The 19,307-nt window shown below is 45.1% G+C and overlaps 1 protein-coding gene across 18 annotated transcripts in view; it reads left to right on the forward strand.

Moving 5' to 3' along the window:
- Positions 1-19,307, forward strand: part of CACNA1C (calcium voltage-gated channel subunit alpha1 C) — a 657,076-nt gene that overhangs the window by 496,896 nt on the left and 140,873 nt on the right. For all 18 annotated transcript variants that reach the window (XM_053662750.1, XM_053662779.1, XM_053662780.1 and 15 more), the window contains 3 exons: positions 1,826-1,916; positions 9,517-9,543; positions 18,694-18,854. In XM_053662750.1, coding sequence (XP_053518725.1) covers positions 1,826-1,916; positions 9,517-9,543; positions 18,694-18,854 — 279 coding nt within the window. The remainder of the gene's footprint in view (positions 1-1,825; positions 1,917-9,516; positions 9,544-18,693; positions 18,855-19,307) is intronic.

Raw genomic sequence — 19,307 nt, forward strand, 5'->3', positions numbered from 1 at the left:
TAATGGACTTGGAGTAAGGAATTCTGGAAAGCTCTGAAAGTCCATCTTCCCAGCTCCCAGTGCAAGTCAGGTCTTGCTTACCAGCTTCCTCAAACTTCAGGATGCAAAACTGTGACATTTAACACTACCCTTTGGCTTATTCACCATGCTGTGATGAGGCCCCCCCAGCCTGATTTGGCTTTAAGAACCTCATCCGTCCTAGATCGTAGGGAAGGGTGTTGGTTAGCACAGAGATGGTCTAGCTGAGCCTGGTGCAGAGGGTCCTAATACTCGGCTCCAGTCTAAGTCCCAAACACTGTGTCCTTGGCATCTTTCCCTTCCTTAGTCCTCACCTTCTCATCCTGTGATTTGAAGGGGACAAGGTAGAGCTAAATAATATCTAAAGTCCCATCCAGCTCTAAACATCTTTAAAATGGCATCTAGATTTTTTGTTACCCAACTTTGTTGAAAATCAGTCCTAAGGTGGAGAGGTCTCTCATATATCACAGTCAAACCACAGGGTAAGTTATGGGCTTTATTTTTGTATCTTCAGTGTTCTTCAAATGAGTCTTCTCACTTGTCTATCTTGTGTTCATCCACAAGAGAAGAAACTGGGAGAAATCCACATTCAGCAACATTATCTAGTGGAAGTCTTTTCCTGGGCTGTGGTGGCTCCATGGAGACTTGTCCCCACATCACCTGATGCCATACCCTCACTAGCTACAGATTCTTGGGCTGCTATTGGCTAGTGATTTCTCTCCACATGAGGAGTTGTGTTCTGCAGGGAGAATTGAACCAGGACACATGCTGGGATGGTTACCCTAGTGAACAAGGGTTGGCACAAAAATTCATTGATATGTCATATTAAAAAGGTAGAAAAGAATTTTCTTGAGTTAAATTTTTATTTGGAATTAAAAAACAATAGTAAAAGAAATGGCTTCTTCTAAGCCATCAAATGGGTTCAAAGGAAAAAACTCCTACTGGTCTGGAAATGCAGCCCCTGCCACCTCAGGTAGACACTGGAGACGGGTGGAAGACTGGTGCTAGTGGAAGTAGATAGTTCATATCCCAAGTCAACCTGTTGAGGCGGGCATCTCAAGGTCTCTGGAAGGGGAGATTGCGTCCCTGCAGTCTATCTTCAAGCCAAATGTGAACTGGGTTTGGTGGATTCTTCTCTCCTGAGGTCTGTAGTGCTAGTTTGAGTGGCAATGCCTAATTCTGCCCAAGCTCTCTGTCAGGCCCTGTCCTGGACATAACAGACCCAGGCCCCACTGTACACCACAGGAAAGGGTCTTCCTCCAAATCTAGCTTGAAGTTCATGCAGGCAGTAGAAATGCCCTTTCTACAAACAAGCTGGACCCTCAATTTGGGACCCTTACCTTAGAATTGGTGGGCGGAACAAATAGGGAATAAAATGTTTTCAGGAAAACTCCCCCTTTTCTGGCAAGTAGTGGATGCAAATGGAAAAGCTCCCACAGCCTCTCCTAGGTCAGAGTTGACAGTAGAGACAGGTTCAATACCAAGTGTTTTCAGTACGTCTTCCTATAAGGTAAATGATCTTATCACCAGGTTTCCTTCCACACTACACTAGTTTAAAGTGTCCTCAGCCGCACAGCTTACCCTACACTGAGCAACAGGCATGTCATTCCCTCACAGAAACCCCACACCTGGCCAGGGCCTCAGCCTGCTACTAGCAGCACCCCTATTCCTCACCAGCAGGTGCTACTGGCTCCCCTCCTCCCAACAGCTCTCCTTCTGGGATCGGGCGAACTGCAAACTAATGCTCTTCTCTCCCCATCTTCTCCCCATTCTCATGCCTTGTTCTGCATCCCTTTGACTCCTGCAGTGAGCATGCCCACAAGTGAGACGGAGTCTGTCAACACTGAGAACGTGGCTGGCGGTGACATCGAAGGAGAAAACTGTGGGGCCAGGCTGGCGTGAGTAGGCACAGCAAGCCCAGAGACTGGGCTTTGCGGGGGCATGGGCAGGGCAGCTGCTCCTGAAGTCAGAACGGGATAGCTCATCACTGGGATGCGCGGAGTTCAGAGCACAGCAAAGAACAAAAACCTGTGCGGGTAGCAGAGGGCACTGAGTGACCACAGCCCCTAGGCAGTGGTAATGGGTCTTAAATTGAGACCACTCCTCAATTGTGAGGCTTCAGCTCTTGGATCTTGAGTTCCTTTCCAGCATGTCAGAGAAACACAGAGAGTGTGTGTGTTGGAGCAGGGGGTGTTTAGGGTGGCTCTGAAGCCTTTTTCTTCCCAGCCCCTTCTACCCCCTTTCACAAGAGACAGCTGTGATAGGATCCTTGAGTCCTTCTAACCACCCTTTCCATTTTGATAAAAGTGACCTGGAAGGAAGGCAAAGAAATAAGAAAATATACTGCAAGATGATAAACATGTTGGTTCTTACCTGCATCTCTAAGTTACCCATCCAGTGAATGGAAATAGATGCCCGAAATACAGACTTGAGTTAATAAACCCGCCTGTGCTTAGCTTACACTGTGGCTGACTCCTCTAACAATAAGCCCCAGCCCAGATGTGCAAGACTTACCTTTCCCAGGCCCTGGCTTCAGCAAGCTAACTTTGGCCTAGGATGGAGCCAGGTGTGAGGAGGAACAGTCCACACATGGATTATCACAATCACCTAGCTTAGTTCAATCTTGAAAATGGAAACCAGTAGTCAATCCCTGGGAAATGTTCTCCTCAAAAAGAAGGGGTAGGGGAATAGTCTACCTGCTAAAAATAAACCTAGAGCATGAGGCCTTCTCCTAGACAAATCAGGTTCCACTTCAGGAGGCATGAACACTGTAGACTCACCCAGACACTGACTGATAGGCACTGCAAAGAGCAGGCTCTGAGGAGAGCCAGTCTCAAAAAAAGTAAGTTTCTAAGTCATTCCATCAGAAGAAAGATGTCTTATTTCACCCTTCCCCTGTGAAATGACTCCATGGTTTGAGCAAACCCAACCCTTTTTAAAAGGTCTAAACATAAGCACGCTAGCATTAAAAATGGCCTCTGAGCCAAAGGAGAAGAGAATCACAACTTAGGCACAGACCAGCTCTTGCAGCTTCTGCTTCCAGGGTTCAGGAGGCCTTCAGAATCACTTACTCTGACAGTGGCACCAGGGAGTCTGCACTGCAGGTTTCTCGGCATTGTCGAGAAGCAGTTATTGTCAAATGTTGTTAAAATACAGTGCTAATTACATTGTAAGCAACAGTCCAAGCCTCTTTTCCCTTCTCTTCTGTTGGAACCATATAAAACAAGCAATTGAGTTTCTAAAGCAGGCACCAATCAGTTACACTAGGGACATGCAAATCGCAGGCCTTCAGAGTCTGTCAGTTCTAGGTCTTTCTGTGATCCTGACACCAAGGAGGTTTGGGGAGAAAATGATTGAGGACCCTCAATCATTGGCCTGGCCCAAGTCACAGACCAGGAGCGACTGGGGAACTGGTACCGGGAAGGACGTCACTGGATAGTGCATTTCAGAAGAGCATGAGGTTGTGTTGGAAGAGTATGATTGCCCCCCATAGAGAGAAACTGGCAGTCTCTCTCATATATCTGTCATTGTCTTGAGGACACACTCTGCAAGCTCCAGGAGCTCTGTAGAAATGGTCCCTGTTATTCCCATGAATGTCTACATTTATAGACCTATGCTGTACGTATATAGCTGGTCACAGTGCCAGAATTATAGTATATACTTAATAAATTATGGTCTTTCCCCATCTCCCACCCACCACCCACCCCAGTTCAGACAATGATGGCATGAGACAGCCAACATTCCTGATAGAAGAGACAGTGTGAGAACAGGTTGGGGGCTGAGAGTAGGTATGTGGTGAGGAGACAATGTGAGGCTAGTTGTGTAGTAAGATGAGGTCTGAGTCCAGGTAAGGATTTATATTAAATGTGAGGCCAGGATGTAGATGGTTCCTGAAGGGGGCAGGCAAAGAGAAAGGAACTGCAATGTAATACTTGGGTGAAGAAGGTAGGTGGGAAGACAGGTGATGCAGAAGGAGGAGCCATCAAAGTTTGGAGACAGAATATGATAAGAATGCTAAAGTGCCATCTGAGGCAAGGCCAACCCAAGGGACTTGCAGGGATCACACAGCAAGCTGTGGAAGTCTGAGATCCAGCTCCGAGCAGGGATGGAGTCACAAATTTGAGGTTATCAGTATAAAAAATATTCATGAGGTCCTAGAACAACACTTGTTCATAGAGGAATGGAGGGACACGGACATACAGAAGAATCAGAACAAGTAAATGAAACAGGCAAAGAAGTGTTAGGGGAACCAACAGCAGCACTTGCTTAGAAACCATGGGAGGAAGAATTTCAAGACACAGCTCCCTATTTGTACACTCAGTCAGTAGTGTGCCCAGCTTGGAGCTAGGTGAAGTTACCGAGCAGCAGAGCAGATTGACACCTTCACTGGAGCTCACAATCTGGTAGGACACTGTCATTCATATGTAAATAGGTCATTAAAATTGGAGTGAGTGTTAAGAGGAAAAAGTAACTGTAATGTGGGGTTAATGACCAAGAGAGGGGCCTGATTTAGACTGGTAGGTTAAGAACAGTCCCATGAAGAAATAAAACTTCAGCTGAGAACTGAAGGATTAAACATACATCACTGAGGTGGAGAGTGAGGAAGAATGTTCCAATCAGAGACAACAGTGCATTTCAAGGCCCTTGGGTGGAAGAACAGAGAGAAGGCCAGTTTGGCCAGTGTGACATGAGTAGAGACTGGAGAGCCAAAGCTGGAGATGGAGCAGGGCCTGGTAGAGCCCTTGATGATCTTGGTCTTGACACGGGACTGTGAGAAATCATGGAATGTGGAGCTGGTTGATTTGGTTAGTTTTGCATCCTCAAGGGATCACTTTGATGTGAAGAAAAGAATGAGAAGGAGTGAGGCCAGGAGGGAAGCAGGCTCCCAGTGAAGCAGCCTCAGAGCAGTCACCGAGATGTGAGATGACGCTGGCTCACGCCAGAGTCCCTTGCGTGAATGGAGCAGAATGGGTGGGCTCTGTGTTTTCTGGAGCTGTACTCTAAAGACTTCGCTGTAGAATCTGGAGTCACGGCAAAGGAGAGGGTGTGGAAATGAGCTAACATAAGCAGGGCCTAGGAGGGAGAGAGGAAAAAGGAGCATAGAAAGAAGAGGCTTGTTTTCATGAAAGTAAAGACTGGGGTGATCTTTAAGTAAAAAGAAAAAAAAAAAAAGGTCTGTGCAAAGGGAGGAGCTAAAGGCTCTGGAATAGAAATGAGAACCTCTGGGGAAAGAAACTGCTTAAGAAGTGGGGGGGAGTTGACTTCAAGGAGAGAGTTGGAGAAACTGGATTCACAGGAAGAAGGAGCTCATTTACCCTGGGACTAATCAGAAATGGAAAAAGAGACCTGGTATCAGGAGTCCTAAGGTCTAGTGCTAACCAATCAACCAACGCACTTCTGCTCTGCATCTCAGTCTAGTGCTCTGGGAAGGGAAGATGCTCTCAGCAAAAGTCTGGGGGTCCTGGAACCATCTGCGGGGTGACTACAGAAGGAGACCACTTTTACCTCTTTTACATATTGGGCTTCCATGTAAGATTTCATATATGTAAAGCATTCTACCACTTGAGAAATTGCAAACCATAGATCCAGTGGTATCTAAGGGTCCTTTCCAGCTCTAGAAGCCTACAGTTCTCTGAAGAATTAGAATAAAAAACAGGCTCTGCTAAAGAGTCAATGATAGGAGTCATACCAAATGATCTGTCATCTCATCACAGAAAGTGAAGGTTAGATGTCCTAGGAACCTGAAAGACAGTACAGGAGATTCAAACTAGTGAGTCACCAAACTAATAAGGCCACAGATTGCTGAGCAGTGCCAAGGTCATAGTGGAGACTGACATCGTAAATGTGGAGTCAGCCTGCAGAACAATTCAACATATTTTTTGGCAGGCTCTGTAGCCTGGAAGCACTAAAAACAGACAGTAGTGTGAACCAGGGAGGGGTTTGCCAAGCAGGCCCAGCAGAAGGCCCAGGCAGCATGGGAGTCTGTGTGGGGTGGAGGGCAGCATGGATGTGACTGTGGGGCCAGGCTGAGAACTGGAGGTCAGGCCTGGCATTAGCCTATGAGCCCGGAAAGAGTGATGTGATTGGGAGGGCCCAGTGAGGGTGACCACTGGGTCCAGTGAAAGAGCAGGAGGGCTGATGGAGGAGAATCTGGACAGAGATGTGGAACAACTGAGTCCAGTACGTAGTAGCTGAAGCAGTGCTCTGCAGCGACAAGGGCCGGGGTTTGACCTCCTAGTAATAACAGCTGTGGGCGGTGTTGCCATTGTGGATGGAGTCTAGGAGGTTCAGTCAGATGTGTGTCTGCCTGCATGCTGACTCCTATGCCATCTGATTTATGTCGAAGGCAAATTGGGACACTTCAGGCAAATACTACTTTCCATAGCAGGTAATAAACATATGGTACTCGTTACTTTAGGAAGGGGAGAGAAGCTGAAAATGTAAAGAGCTGCTAAGAAGTTCAAATATTTGTCAAAAAATGACAAATGCAAATTGAGTGACAAAGCAAAACTAAGAAGAGTTTTGGGTTTTTCTCTAATTTTGAATCTTAATGTTAAAAAAAAATCTTGGTTTCCTAGAAGGTTTGTCCTGGAGGCCTAGGCAGAGAAAATACATTGGATTGGATGAACTCCAGGTCCAACCCAGTGGAACTATTTTGATGGTCTTATGTGGTAAACATTAACTTTTTCCACCACCCTGCTCTTTAAGAACAGGGCTCTTGGATAGGATAGGATAGGATAGGATAGGATAGGATAGGATAGGATAGGATAGGATAGGACAGAGTAGAATAGAATAGAATAGAATAGAATAGAATAGAATAGAATAGAATAGAATAGAATAGAATAGAATGGAATGGAATGGAATGGAATGGAATGGAATGGAATGGAATGGAATGGAATGGAATGGAATGGAATGGAATGGAATGGAATGGAATGGAATGGAATAGAATGGAATAGAATGGAATAGAATGGAATAGACAAGACATGATGAGAAAAGCCAATAAACCTGAGCAAGCTGTGACTGCCTCATTGGGGTTTGCAGAAGCTGGAAGCCTCGACTGTTCAGTAGGAGGAAGCATTTACCACACATGAAAGAGACCAGGGTATGGAGTGGTGCTCTGACACAAGGCACCTGCGTGTTCCCTGGCTTGTTGACTCACACAGGAGACCAATATGACCCAGGGCTTTGCAAACCCTGAGCCAATAGTTATCTCCCAGGAGGTGCAGGGCTGCAGAGCAATGGGGTCCTCTGTTTTCATGAAGTGGAATTCCTGTACAGGGAGAATGAGGAATCAGGCACTTGAGGTTTAGGGGACTTCTAACCTCAGTTCTCCAAGGGCCAGGGTTTTTCTTTGCCTCAGGAGACATGCCACTTGAACAGTACCCTCCCCCCTCCTTAAGTGGGGATAATTATGTAATATGGTATTTTAAAAGGGATGAATGTTTTGGATTCAAAAAATCTAAAATTGAGCTCACAATCCCTGAGACCAGCAGCAACAACAAAAATCAGTCTTCAAGTGTGGTATCCAGAGTTATACATCAATACTTGTAACTAAGTGGAAAAGAAAGTTCTGCTCCATTTCTTCCTCTTTAGAATGTGTCAGAATGCCCAGTAAGAGCCCTTAGCTGATAACCATGCTTAAACTTAGTCCCGGTCCTCACTTCAGTCAACTACCCCTCACCCTGATCTTTCCCTGTGCCCACCTCTCAGAGTCATTTCTTTGGGAGACATGAACATGCAGATTTCAGTTTCCCCATGTGGTATTTTTGAACAACCCACTTTTCTTGTGATTCACCTGTACTGAGAGAGAGAGAGACAGAGAGAGACAGAGAGTGCCTCATGGGGAAAGGCCCCTCAGAGAGAGAAACAGGAACAGGAACAGGAACTTGGGAGGCAACTGCTATGAGGCTGTGTCATCTCAACTCAGCACAAAGTGAGCTCTGGTCATTGAGGGAAGGCCAGGGGCTGGGCCAGGCTCTGTAGATAGTCACAGAGACATGATTGTCCACACTGGCTTGCACTTACACCCTAAGCAAGCCTAGGGCAGACCTGGAATGTGCCATGCTCAGCATGGTCCTGCTGCAGAACAGAGCAGCACCTCAACTCCCCTAACTCCCCACATCCAATTAGCACCTGGAAAACATTTGTTTCCCCATTAAATTGTGGCTCTAAAAATGCTGCCCTGGCTTCCCTTCCCCCTCCCACATGCTTTGTTAACATGTGATTAAACCCTCCAGCCCTGGCAGGCAGTCTTTGGAGGCGGGAAAAGGTTATTAGCTAACGGTTCAGAGCAGTAAAGGCACTTGGCTCAGATCCTCAGTCCCCAGAGATATAATTATCTCAAGCTCGATGGCTTTGCCACCTGTCACATCTTCTGGTTTAATTTTTTTAATAAAAAACAATGAGAGGGGTGGTTTTCTTGCTATGCTGCAGAGCTCACTTTGTGCTGAGTTGAGATGACACAGGCTCGTAGCAGTTGCCTCCTAAGTTCCTGTTCCTGTTCCTGTTTTCTCTCAGCATCTCTGTCTCTCTGCTGCCATCTCCATCCCTTTTTCCACCTTCAAGTTACATTCTGCATCTTTCTGTGCATCTACCTGCAACCTCTGCAGTGTTTCCTCCCTCTACACTAAGCCTTTCTGACACATGGCCTTCAGTATTTTGTCTTGCGTGCCCGCACTGTCCCTTCTCTCTATTTGTTTTCCTTCTGTCCTCTCTCCTTCCCTCACTCCTCTCCTAACCCGTCTCTATCTAGCCTCCCCTGGACTATCCTATGGGAACAAGGTTGTCTCAGGGCCTCCTTGAAGGTTTTACCTTTTAGTGGATCCTCTCCCATACACTGACCTTCGAATCTGCTACCAGCACACCTGCCCTGTGCTCCTGTCCCAAAGTCCCCTAGGGTCTTCTGGGTGCCACATGACTGCTCATATGCTGTGTTTCTCCCCAGGGCCTGTGGCTGTTTCTTTAGGCCCAGTTTTCTGCCCTCAGGCCAGAACAGTAGTGGCCTTTCCATTTCCTGCTTGCCCCTTTTGCTCATCTTAAACTCCTACCAAGCATTGGCCATGCTCCCGCTCAGACAGCAGTGGGATGTGAACTGATGGGTTTCTGCCTGTGGCTTCTGACTGGTGGAATCCAGCCTCCCTGTCCTTTATGGCTCCTCTCAAGGTGCAGTACTCCTAACATGCTGCCTAACCTGACCTCATAGAACCTCATGGTAGACTCTGGTCATCAGTACATGGCCTCTCCCTCTTCACTTAGAAGACACTAGATTTGTAGACTTCTCAGCAGGGCCAACTCTCAGTCTTTACAATCAAATGCACAAACACACAAGAAGGTTCTCTCTCTCCAGAGACAAATAGGGTTCTCTCTCTCCAGAGTTGTTCTAAGTCACAGCACATATCCATCCAGTGCCCATATGTAGGCATCAGGGGACATCAAACTTCTCTGGCACTGCTGAACATCTTTGAAATGGTTGCTAATGTCTCCTTTTTCCTCTTTCAGCCACCAGATCTCCAAGTCGAAGTTCAGGTAAGTGAGATACATGCTACTCTTCTTTTCTTCTGCCTATCAGCTCTATCTCAGCCACCCTGCCAGGCAGGCAGTAGAGTTAGGCATGTTCTTCAAAGAAGGTAGCTGTTTTCTTTTGTATGGCTGTTAAGAAGAGTTTTTTTGGGGTCACATCAAGCAAATAATCCAGGGAGTGATATTTATTGAATTATCTTTGTCAGTCTTTTTGGTAGCACATCCCAAAGCTGTGAGACCTAGTGTGTCTCCCTACCTTGTAAGTTCAAGTCCAGGTGAAATAAACGTAATGTGGATGCTTGCTAATCTTCTTGACTACTTTGTGTTCATGGACACAGTGAGATATGAACTTCAAGAGTTATGGAAAGCACCCAGGATCACCACACTGCTGGGCTTCAGAACCTTCCATAGGGGCTATGGTCTTCAGCCCCCTCTGCCTTTCTGCCTCATTTCCCACACTTCCCTGCACCTACCCTTGGTTCCAACCACATGGAACTTGCATTTACTGGAATGTTCCCTGTCCTGTCACATATATGTCAGAGCCTTTGCCTGGAGCCTCCTGCCTGAATCACTGTGTCCCCATGTCTTTGTCTGGAGAACTCAGATTTTGCTTTAGAACCTCAAATGTTACCACATCAATGACATCTTCTGCAAACTCCCCAGGGGAGGTTACTCACCTCCTTCCAATTCCCATAGTGCTTTGCTCATACTAATATCAGAGCACTTACCACACTACATACTAATTATTGGCTCACAAGCCCGTTTCCCTCAATAGACTCTGTATGCCCCAGACATATTACTTCTAGAAAGTCTGCTAAGTGCCTGACCAGTGGTAGGCTGCTTGTACATACATGTGTGTTGAATGGATGAATGGATGGATATGTGGAGATTGCGTTTATACCCACAAAACTTGTACATACCAAAAAACATTGATAACTTATGTCTATTAATTGACCTATTCTTGTTTCCCTGGCTTTACCTACTATGTAGCTGGAGCATAAATAATACTGAATTTTAGTCCAGCTGGGTAAATGTAACCCAGTGGTGTATTTTAAATAGTCCCTTAAGGTAAAAGTATTCAGTCTCTCATATTTTTTCTTTCCCAGCTTCTCTCCAGCCTGGAATCTGGATACCTGGGGTCTGGGGACTTCAAAACCCCGGAAAGTGAATAGGGCTTAAAGAGGACTGGTCCTGGAATGCCCCCTAGGTCCTTTGCTTATCCCTGCTGTATAGTAGCTAGTCTAAGCTACTGTCTGAGCTGCTGTCTGAACTGCTTCCTGCTGAGACACAGCAGGCTCATCTGGTTTGGGCATCCACCACTGGAACCCATATTTGTATGTGATCTTGAAATATCCACCTCTCTTCTCCGACCCCCAAGCTCTTTTGGTTCACTGACTTTAGTACCTCATACCCCACATGAGTGCAAAGACCCCCTTCCGGGTCCCTCACACTCCATTAACGAGCTATGGGGAACCTGGAATACTAAGCAGGCTCATCTATCTACCTGCCTCCCTACCTCCCACCACCATCTCTGCACAAGCCTAGTCAGAGCTCTAAGCAAAGGGCGGGCATTCTCCCAGGGATCTGCAGATCCTCTGTATGCACCCAGTAGAGGCTGCCAACAGGCCCCACTGTTCCTGGGCCTCCCTGGGTCTCCTGTGTGTTTCTAAAGCAGGCTTCTCTAAGCCCTTGGGGCTGGACCCCCAGAACTCATATCTGACTTCCTCCCCCACTTCTGACCCTTCTTTCTCCCATATTTCCACTGGAACTGGAAAGTGCTGGCTTTTCTCTCCTTCTTCTTTCTCTTAAGACTTGCTTTACATAAAAAAAAAAAATCTAGGGCCAAATATACCAGGCCTCACTCTTATTACATGAAAGAAAGCCCTAGGAATGTAGATATCCCTTTTCCTCAATAATAATGCTTGGATTTTGCAGCTTTATCTCCCATATCTGGGCATGTGGCTGGATCACAAGAGGGACTGAACAAATGTAGGGTGGGCAAGAGTAGATTTACAGTTGTTCATATGGAAAATAATTCAATAATTAATAATAATACAAGAATAAACTGTTTTAGCCCTGGCTGGTATAGCTCAGTAGATTGAGCTTGGGCATGTAAACCAAAGGATCATGGTTCGATTCCCAGTCAGGGCACATTCCTGGGTTGCAGGCCATTTCCCAGCAGGGAATGCATGAGAGGCAACCATACATTGATATTTCTCTCCCTCTCTCCTTCCCTTCCCCTCTAAAGATAAATAATTAAAATCTTTTAAAATAAAAAAAGAATAAACTGTTTTGCGTACTTACAATTGTAAACCTACTTTTGCCTACCCCTGTGTTGTTGAGTGAATGAATGAATGAATGAATGAATCTTGACACATACTCAAACAAAATATCTAATTGAACAGCAAAGTTGAGAAAGCATTTTGTGATTCTGATAATTCCAAAGACCCCACACATAGAATAAGAGTAAAGGGACAAAAATACATTTGAAAATATTTCTAAAATATCATTCTCATTACATGGAAATGAGTGAACCATAAATTAACAAATGACTGAGTTAAGGAATGAATCAACATGATCTGGAGGATGGAAGAAAAATTTTATGTTTGTATGTACTCAGTCTAATACTCGGTCTAAGCCATTACTCAGGGGGCTCTGGGAACATTTTTTATCCAGTGATTTGTGATGTAACCTGTGCTTTTGAAAAGAAGGAAGGAACAGTGGGCCCCTAAACTTCCAACTCTGCTCAGCTTTGAGACGTGGCTCGACCTGCTATATATTTAACCCCCTGTACACCATCTATTTGACTTCTGGCAGGGGTTTCTCCCTCTGCAGTTTCTATTCAAGATATAAGGGAAATGCAGTGAGGAGATTTTGTATTCCTAGAAGACTTATCACTGGTAGGTTGGCACTGTCATCGAACACCTTCTTAGATGAGGCTGCTGAGGCTGAAAGAGGCTGGGCCACATGGCTCCTATATGGCAGGTCAGCCAGCACCCACACCCAGGATCCACGCTGCTAACTACTGTGCTGTCCCACTGATGATGTTTGTTTCTGTTTAGCTCTTGTATCCTGGGCTTGGGGTAGAAGCGCTATGGCAGTTCTGCTGCATGGAAATATAAAATGAGCCACACGTGTACTTTTTACATTTTTCTAGTAGCTATGTTAAAAAATAAAAAGAAACAGCCCTGGCTGGTGTAGCTCAGTGGATTGAGCACGGGCCTGCAAACCAGACAATCGCGGTTCGATTCCCAGTCAGGGCACATGCCTGGGTTGCAAACCAGTTCCCTGAAGGCCACTTCCCAGCAGGGGATGCATGAAAGGCAACCGTACATTGATGTTTCTCTCCCTCTCTCCTTCCCTTCCCCTCTAAAGATAAATAAATAAAATCTTTAAAAAAAAAAATAAAATAAAATAAAAGCGTCCTCAGGAAAAAAAAAAAAAAGAAAGAAACAGGTGAAATTAATCTTAACATAATAAATTTAACACACTGTTTATAAAACATTATCATTTCAACTTGTAATTAACATAAAAATTATTGAGATGTTTTACATTTAGTTTTTTATACTAAATCTTTGAAATCCATTATGTATTTTATGCTTGCTTCATGTCTTATTTGGAGTGGCCACATTTCAAGTGCTCAATAGCCATATGTGGCTACTGGTCACTGCACCAGATAGTGTGGCCATAAAGGGTCTGAGCAGGTATCACATGCTGGCCTTCCATTCTAGATTCTTTGGCCCACGGATGGTGTCTGTTTAGGAAATATCAAAGGCTGTCAATGAACTGGAAATGCTATCAAAATTTCCAAGTACATCGGGGGCAATTTTTGTGTGATGCTAAGGTTTCCACTACAGGTGCAAGAAAAATCTGTCCTTATACTTTCTAATGTCTGATTCTGGCAGCCAAGATAGAATGAGAGAACACAGGAAAAAAGCAAGGTTAGTGAATGCAGGGGTTGGGGGAGATAATTTTTGTAACTCAGAAATAACCTTGTAAACAGTGTCTGTTTTGCTCCCCCATCCAAAGTATCTAAAATTTGAATTTAAAAATGAAATCAAAGTATTCCTGATCATTTACTTAGTTTAACAATGAAAAAAAAAACAACAAAATTTGAGCTTCAGATTGGCCTATTCTATTTGCAAAACTGAAAGATACAAAATTATAGTTTATTTAAAATAAATACTAGAACAGAGCTTTTAGGGAAGATTCTGCAAATTAGTTACTTATAATATCAGGAATTAGTTACAATAAGGAACTTTGCAACATTTGGGGCTCATTGTTCAGAATAGGATTTATTATTTTTAAAAAGATTTTATTCATTTATTTTTAGAGAGAGGGGAAAGGAGAGAAACATCAATGTGTGGTTGCCTCTCATGCATCCCAACCAGGAACCTGGCCTGCAACCCAGGCATGTGCCCTGACTGGGATTCAAACTGGAGACCTCTTGGTTTGCAGGCTGGGACTCAATCCACTGAGCCACACAGCCAAGGCCAGAATAGGGTTTACATGGTTAGGAAACAAATGATTCTGAAAGTATTATGCAACTTGAAAGGGTTAATCAGATCACCTGTTGAGGTTTCCATATCTCTATTTTACAGAGTTTTAAAGTGGATCCCACAGGCTTCTAAAGTTTTGGAGGACTATCTTGCCTCATATTCAGTGAAATGTACCTCCAAGGTTCACTCCACTTGTGCTATCCCATGAGCAACAAGGCACCCAGATTTGCCCCAGTCTCTAATAGTCCATTTAATTAATTAATTTATTTATTTATTATCCCCATCCAAGGACATGCTTATTGATTTTATAGAGAGGAAGGGAGGGAGAAAGAAAGGGAGAGAAACATCCATGTGAGAGGGAAACATCAATTGGTTGCCTTTCTTATGCAGCCCTAACTGGGAACCAAACTGCAACCCAGGCATGTGCCCTGACTGGGAATTGAACCCACAACTTTCCAGTTTGCAGGACAAAGCCCAACCAACTAAGCCACACCATCCAGGGCCCTATAGTTCATTTTTAAGTTACTTATATATAAAATAATTAAATTTAATGATTTTTTGTGTTGCTGGTTCTCAGTTCTGTAGCCACTATAAAGACCCTGAAGTGTTCACTACTATTCTAGATGACTGTCACTTTGAACAAGCGAATAGACAAAGGAATGACCCCCAAGCTCGATAAAAAGGGGCGCCCTTTAGTTTAATGTTAGTAAAAAAAAAAAAAAAAAAAAATTATATGCCAAGAAAATTCTTTCAGAAGCACTGCCCTCTCCTCATCCCCACCCTCATCCCTGGATCACAAGAGGCTTGGGGCTCTCAAAACTTGTCTCTAAATCTGCATAGTTTGTTCCCAATGTTCTGCCAGCCTGTCAGCAAGTGTCCTCACTGTGTGAGATGGCCTGCACTGGACACAGTCCCTCTCCCTTATGGACCTTATGACCCTACTGCCAATCCATATAGTAGAGAATAACTGGGAAGCTCTTTTCTGGCTCCTTCATGACTGGCCAGGACACCCTCTGATGTGCTCTGCCAAGCCCACCTTGGCACTAAGCCCACTCTTGGATTGCTCGATTAGTGGTCTGTATCACCCACATGAGTTTTATGCAGACAAAGTCCATGTCTAGCATGTTAACTGTTGAATATCTAGTACCTAGCCCATGATAGATGTTCAGTAAGTATCTCTTTTATATATAACTAAATTAATAAGGCAGAGAGAGTGTGACAGTAGTTCTAAGTCTGGGAAGACTAGAAAAGTGCATGGTGAGGAAGCTGGGATGGACAGGACATAACAGGGACATAGTCCTGTGCCCTGGGGGTACAGCCCCAGGAGGTAGAAAGGCAAGAGCAGGGCCCAGTATTGGAAAGAGGTAAGAGGACCCAAGATGAGTGAGAAGAAATTTCCTATCAAATGCAATGATGTAGAAGAAGTGGATTAGACACATTCATAGCCATCCTTCTCCCCTATGTCTGCATATGGAAAGTTCTATTTCTAGGGTAAGTGACTTTTCCAGTTAGTGTGCAGGGAATGTGAACAGCAGGCACATTTCTCCTCCCTATTTTATCATTTAATTTCTATATCCTCCATGCATATATAAACACAAATAAATTTACACATTCTAATAAACCATTACATTTATTATACAGTAGGAAGCGTTGCCAGGAAACCAGTTGTCAAGCAAAGCTATATTTTGAAGAGTGGGAGGTGTATAATTATCTTTAAATACTTTCCCGGGGTAGTAATTACCCCCACCCCCACCACAGTTCAAACCTGTGTGACTATCCCAAATGGCTGCACACAGAAACAGCACGAGGTAGGATTCCTACACTGTTGGACAGCCACTCCTGAAGGGGCTCGACCAGAGCCATTCCAGACCAGGGGGACAGACCCCTGACCATGTCGCACTCTGCAGCCACTGCCCCCAACTTGGGGGAAGAGGAGCTTAATCTAAGTTCTCAGCACTAAACTGACTCCAAGTCGGTTCCTACATACTGTGACAGAAGGCAAACTTGATCCCTTTGGATTCTGAATGACAAGTGTCAGTGATTTCTGTAACATGACATTGTATCTACTTAAAGCATTTTTTGAAACTACAATGTAAGCTTCTTAAGGTCAGATATGAGTTTGTCTTGCAAATTCATTTTTCAGGGTAAAAAATGGTGTCACCAAATTCCCCTACAATGTTAATAACCGCAGTAACAGGATAGAAGCAGAATCCCGCCCCGGCAAGATAAGGCTCCTCATTACCAAGGTCTGGCCATCTCCAGAAGTCACTGTGCACTAAGGACCAGCCATCTGGGACTCCTGTCCTCTTTTTCTACCCCTCCCTCCACTGCCTCACATCCTCACTCTTACCCAGGGCAGTATGTGTGGAGGATGGAAGCCTCCCTAAGTACATTGAAGCACTAATTTTCTGACCCCAAGGCGTTTCTTCTGTGTATGGTGACTTTCCCCTAGGTAGCAGGTAAGTATCCCCTACAAAGGTTTGGCACTCACTGAAGAGGGCATTCCAATGCCATAGCGATACAGGGGTCAGATCAGAACACCACCCAATTAACCCTTCCCTGCTCTGCAAGCCCAAATGGAGCTCTCTGCAGCTCTGAGGAAGCTGCACCCTTCATGGATGTACTCCCCACTTCTCTCATCTCATTATAGATATTCACTAAGGTTTGCTAACAGGATTTTCCATGGACAGCCGGTAGAAATATAGATGAAGTCAAGCTATTCTAGAAAGCAATCTGGGATGAGTGAAGGGCTCCATAAATAGCAGAGGTCTACCTGCCTGGAGACCTAGAATACAGATGTGAATACAGATGTTCCCGGACAATTGCTGAAAGATTCTGCTTTGTCCCTGCCCCCCACCATGCCTTCTTTATTACCCAATTCTTTATTTCTCCCCATCTGCAACTGCCTGGTTGGTCTCTCTACAAAGGACCTGCCAGCACCTCAAGTATATTTCCAGAGATGAGCACCCCAGTTTCTCAGAGCAACCTCCATGCCCAGAGCACTGCTTCTCCTTATCTGCACCTGTACTGCTTAGACGGGTCACCCTTCTGAATCACCCCACTAGACATTTGGGGTGTCCCTTCCATACCTTTCTCTCTCACCTTGCATATTCAAAGGACTGTTGATTTTGCCTCCAAAATTGGTGTCAACTCAGTGTCCTTTTTTCCATGCATACGACTACTGCCTTCATCCTCTTCAACCTGGGTGTCTGACGGAGCACCCTTCGTCCTGTTCTTCATCTAGAAGTTGACAGAGTGGTTGCTTTTGTTATTTGTTTGTTTTTCTAAAATCATATCTCATCCTGTCATTCATTCTCCTGTCAAAGTCCTCAGCATGGCCCCTCATCTCCTTCCCAAGCACAGCTCTAGTGTCCCTACCCTTCTATCTTTTACACCTTGTGAATACTTGTTAAATGTTTGGTCAAGAGAGTTACCAAATACGGCCATATATTTTCTCTGCATCATGAGGATGAAATTAGGGATAAGCTTTAAACCCCTCCACCACAGAGCTATAAAATGTGTCCGTTCTCTCAGGACCATGTAGTTTAATGGCCCTTAGCCATGGCTACACGCTAGCATCATATGTGGGGCTTTAAAAAATACCAGCAGGTTTGGGGGCAGGGGTTATTTGTTGGTTTGTTTTGCTATTTTAAAAGTTCCTAGCCCCCAGAAAATTGGTTTAGACTTAGGACCTGGTTTTAGGTGGAGTTTCTTGGTCATCTTTTAAGCTTTTCCCAGGTGATGCTATGCACAGCCAGGGTTGAGACTCACTGACAGCAGTCTCTAACCAAGAGACCAAGGGGACATTGTATGGACCAGGGTTGAGCTTTGTGGGGGTCATGTGCTGTATGAACCTCTACATAGAGGTGTGTGTATGTGTGGGTACACTCATTTTTCTGAACAGAAGATCTACATACTCATCAGACTCAGCAGATTCTGTATTCCCCCAAAAGCAAAGGAGCTCTGCTCTAGACTCAGCCCTTACACTTTACAGATGAGGCAGCATGAAGTAAGGGTGAGAGATGGGGGGCTGGGAGAAGACCAAGGGGCCCCTGCCACTGTGTGCTTGTGGCCATGGGACTTAACCTTCATGGTCCTTTGTTCTTCCTCAAAATCAGGACAACACCTGCTTCGCAGAGTTACTTAGAGAATTAGGGAGCACTTAATGAGAAGCACCCAATATGGTACTGAGCTTACATGAGGTTTTGTTTTGTTTGTGGCAACACATTACTAGTCCTAATACTACCGTCACTATAGTAATAATACTATTAGTGCTTGCAGTATTATTTCTAATACTGCTGTTATTATACAATAAAATATTTTCCATTTTTGACCACCTTCAGCTTTATGCCAGATGCATATATGGTCCATCAGTTCCCACAACAATCCTGTGAGGTTGGCCATATTCCCATTTCACAGGTGAGAGAACAGAAGCTTAGCGGGGAGCAGGGACAAACCCAAGGCCACAGAGCTAAGAAGCAGCAACCCAGTTAGCTTAAAAGCTTATCCCCTTGGTGCCAAGTTGTACTGCTCTCTAGTGAGGCCAAATCAGTTATGAGGTGAAAAGAAGCCACAGTGGTGCCTTTCAGATTGCAAGAAATCTGAATTTCATAGCCACCTCCCTTCCATCCTTCTCTTCTTGCCTGCCCCTTTCTAGTCGTTACTGGCGTCGGTGGAATCGGTTCTGCAGAAGAAAGTGTCGTGCTGCAGTCAAATCCAATGTCTTCTACTGGCTCGTGATCTTCCTGGTGTTCCTCAACACGCTCACCATTGCCTCGGAACATTACAACCAGCCCCACTGGCTCACAGAAGTGCAAGGTAAAAAGCAGCCCACAGTGCTCTCCCAGTTCACTCTAGCCACTTCAGCCCTGAATCCCACACCTGGGCAGCTCAGGCAGAAGGTAGATGGGAAAGCAGCCAATGGCCACAGCTCTTGGCAGTTGCCATGCCAGGACACCAACGGCCTGGCAGCTTTCAAGCCCCACAAGAAAATGCACAACCTCATCATAAATAGCTGTGGCTCACCTGGCTGGGTCCACACCATCTGCCTGCCCCTACAGTTACTGTTGGGTCCAGGTGACAAGTACACATGCTACACCTTGTTTGGCTAGCTCAGACCCTTGGCTGCCAACCTCCCAGAATGGAGGTTTCAATACTTCAGGCTTTATTATTGCCTCCAAGTATATTTGGAGGTACATCCAGGTAGGCTCGCAGGACATATGAGGACAAGGTGAGCAAAATGCAGGGGGAAAGGACAGCAGTGGCCTGAGC

Source organism: Artibeus jamaicensis, unplaced genomic scaffold (genome assembly GCF_021234435.1).
Source record: "Artibeus jamaicensis isolate MK-2021 breed Jamaican fruit bat unplaced genomic scaffold, CSHL_Jam_final contig_1028, whole genome shotgun sequence".
NCBI lineage: Eukaryota > Metazoa > Chordata > Mammalia > Chiroptera > Phyllostomidae > Artibeus > Artibeus jamaicensis.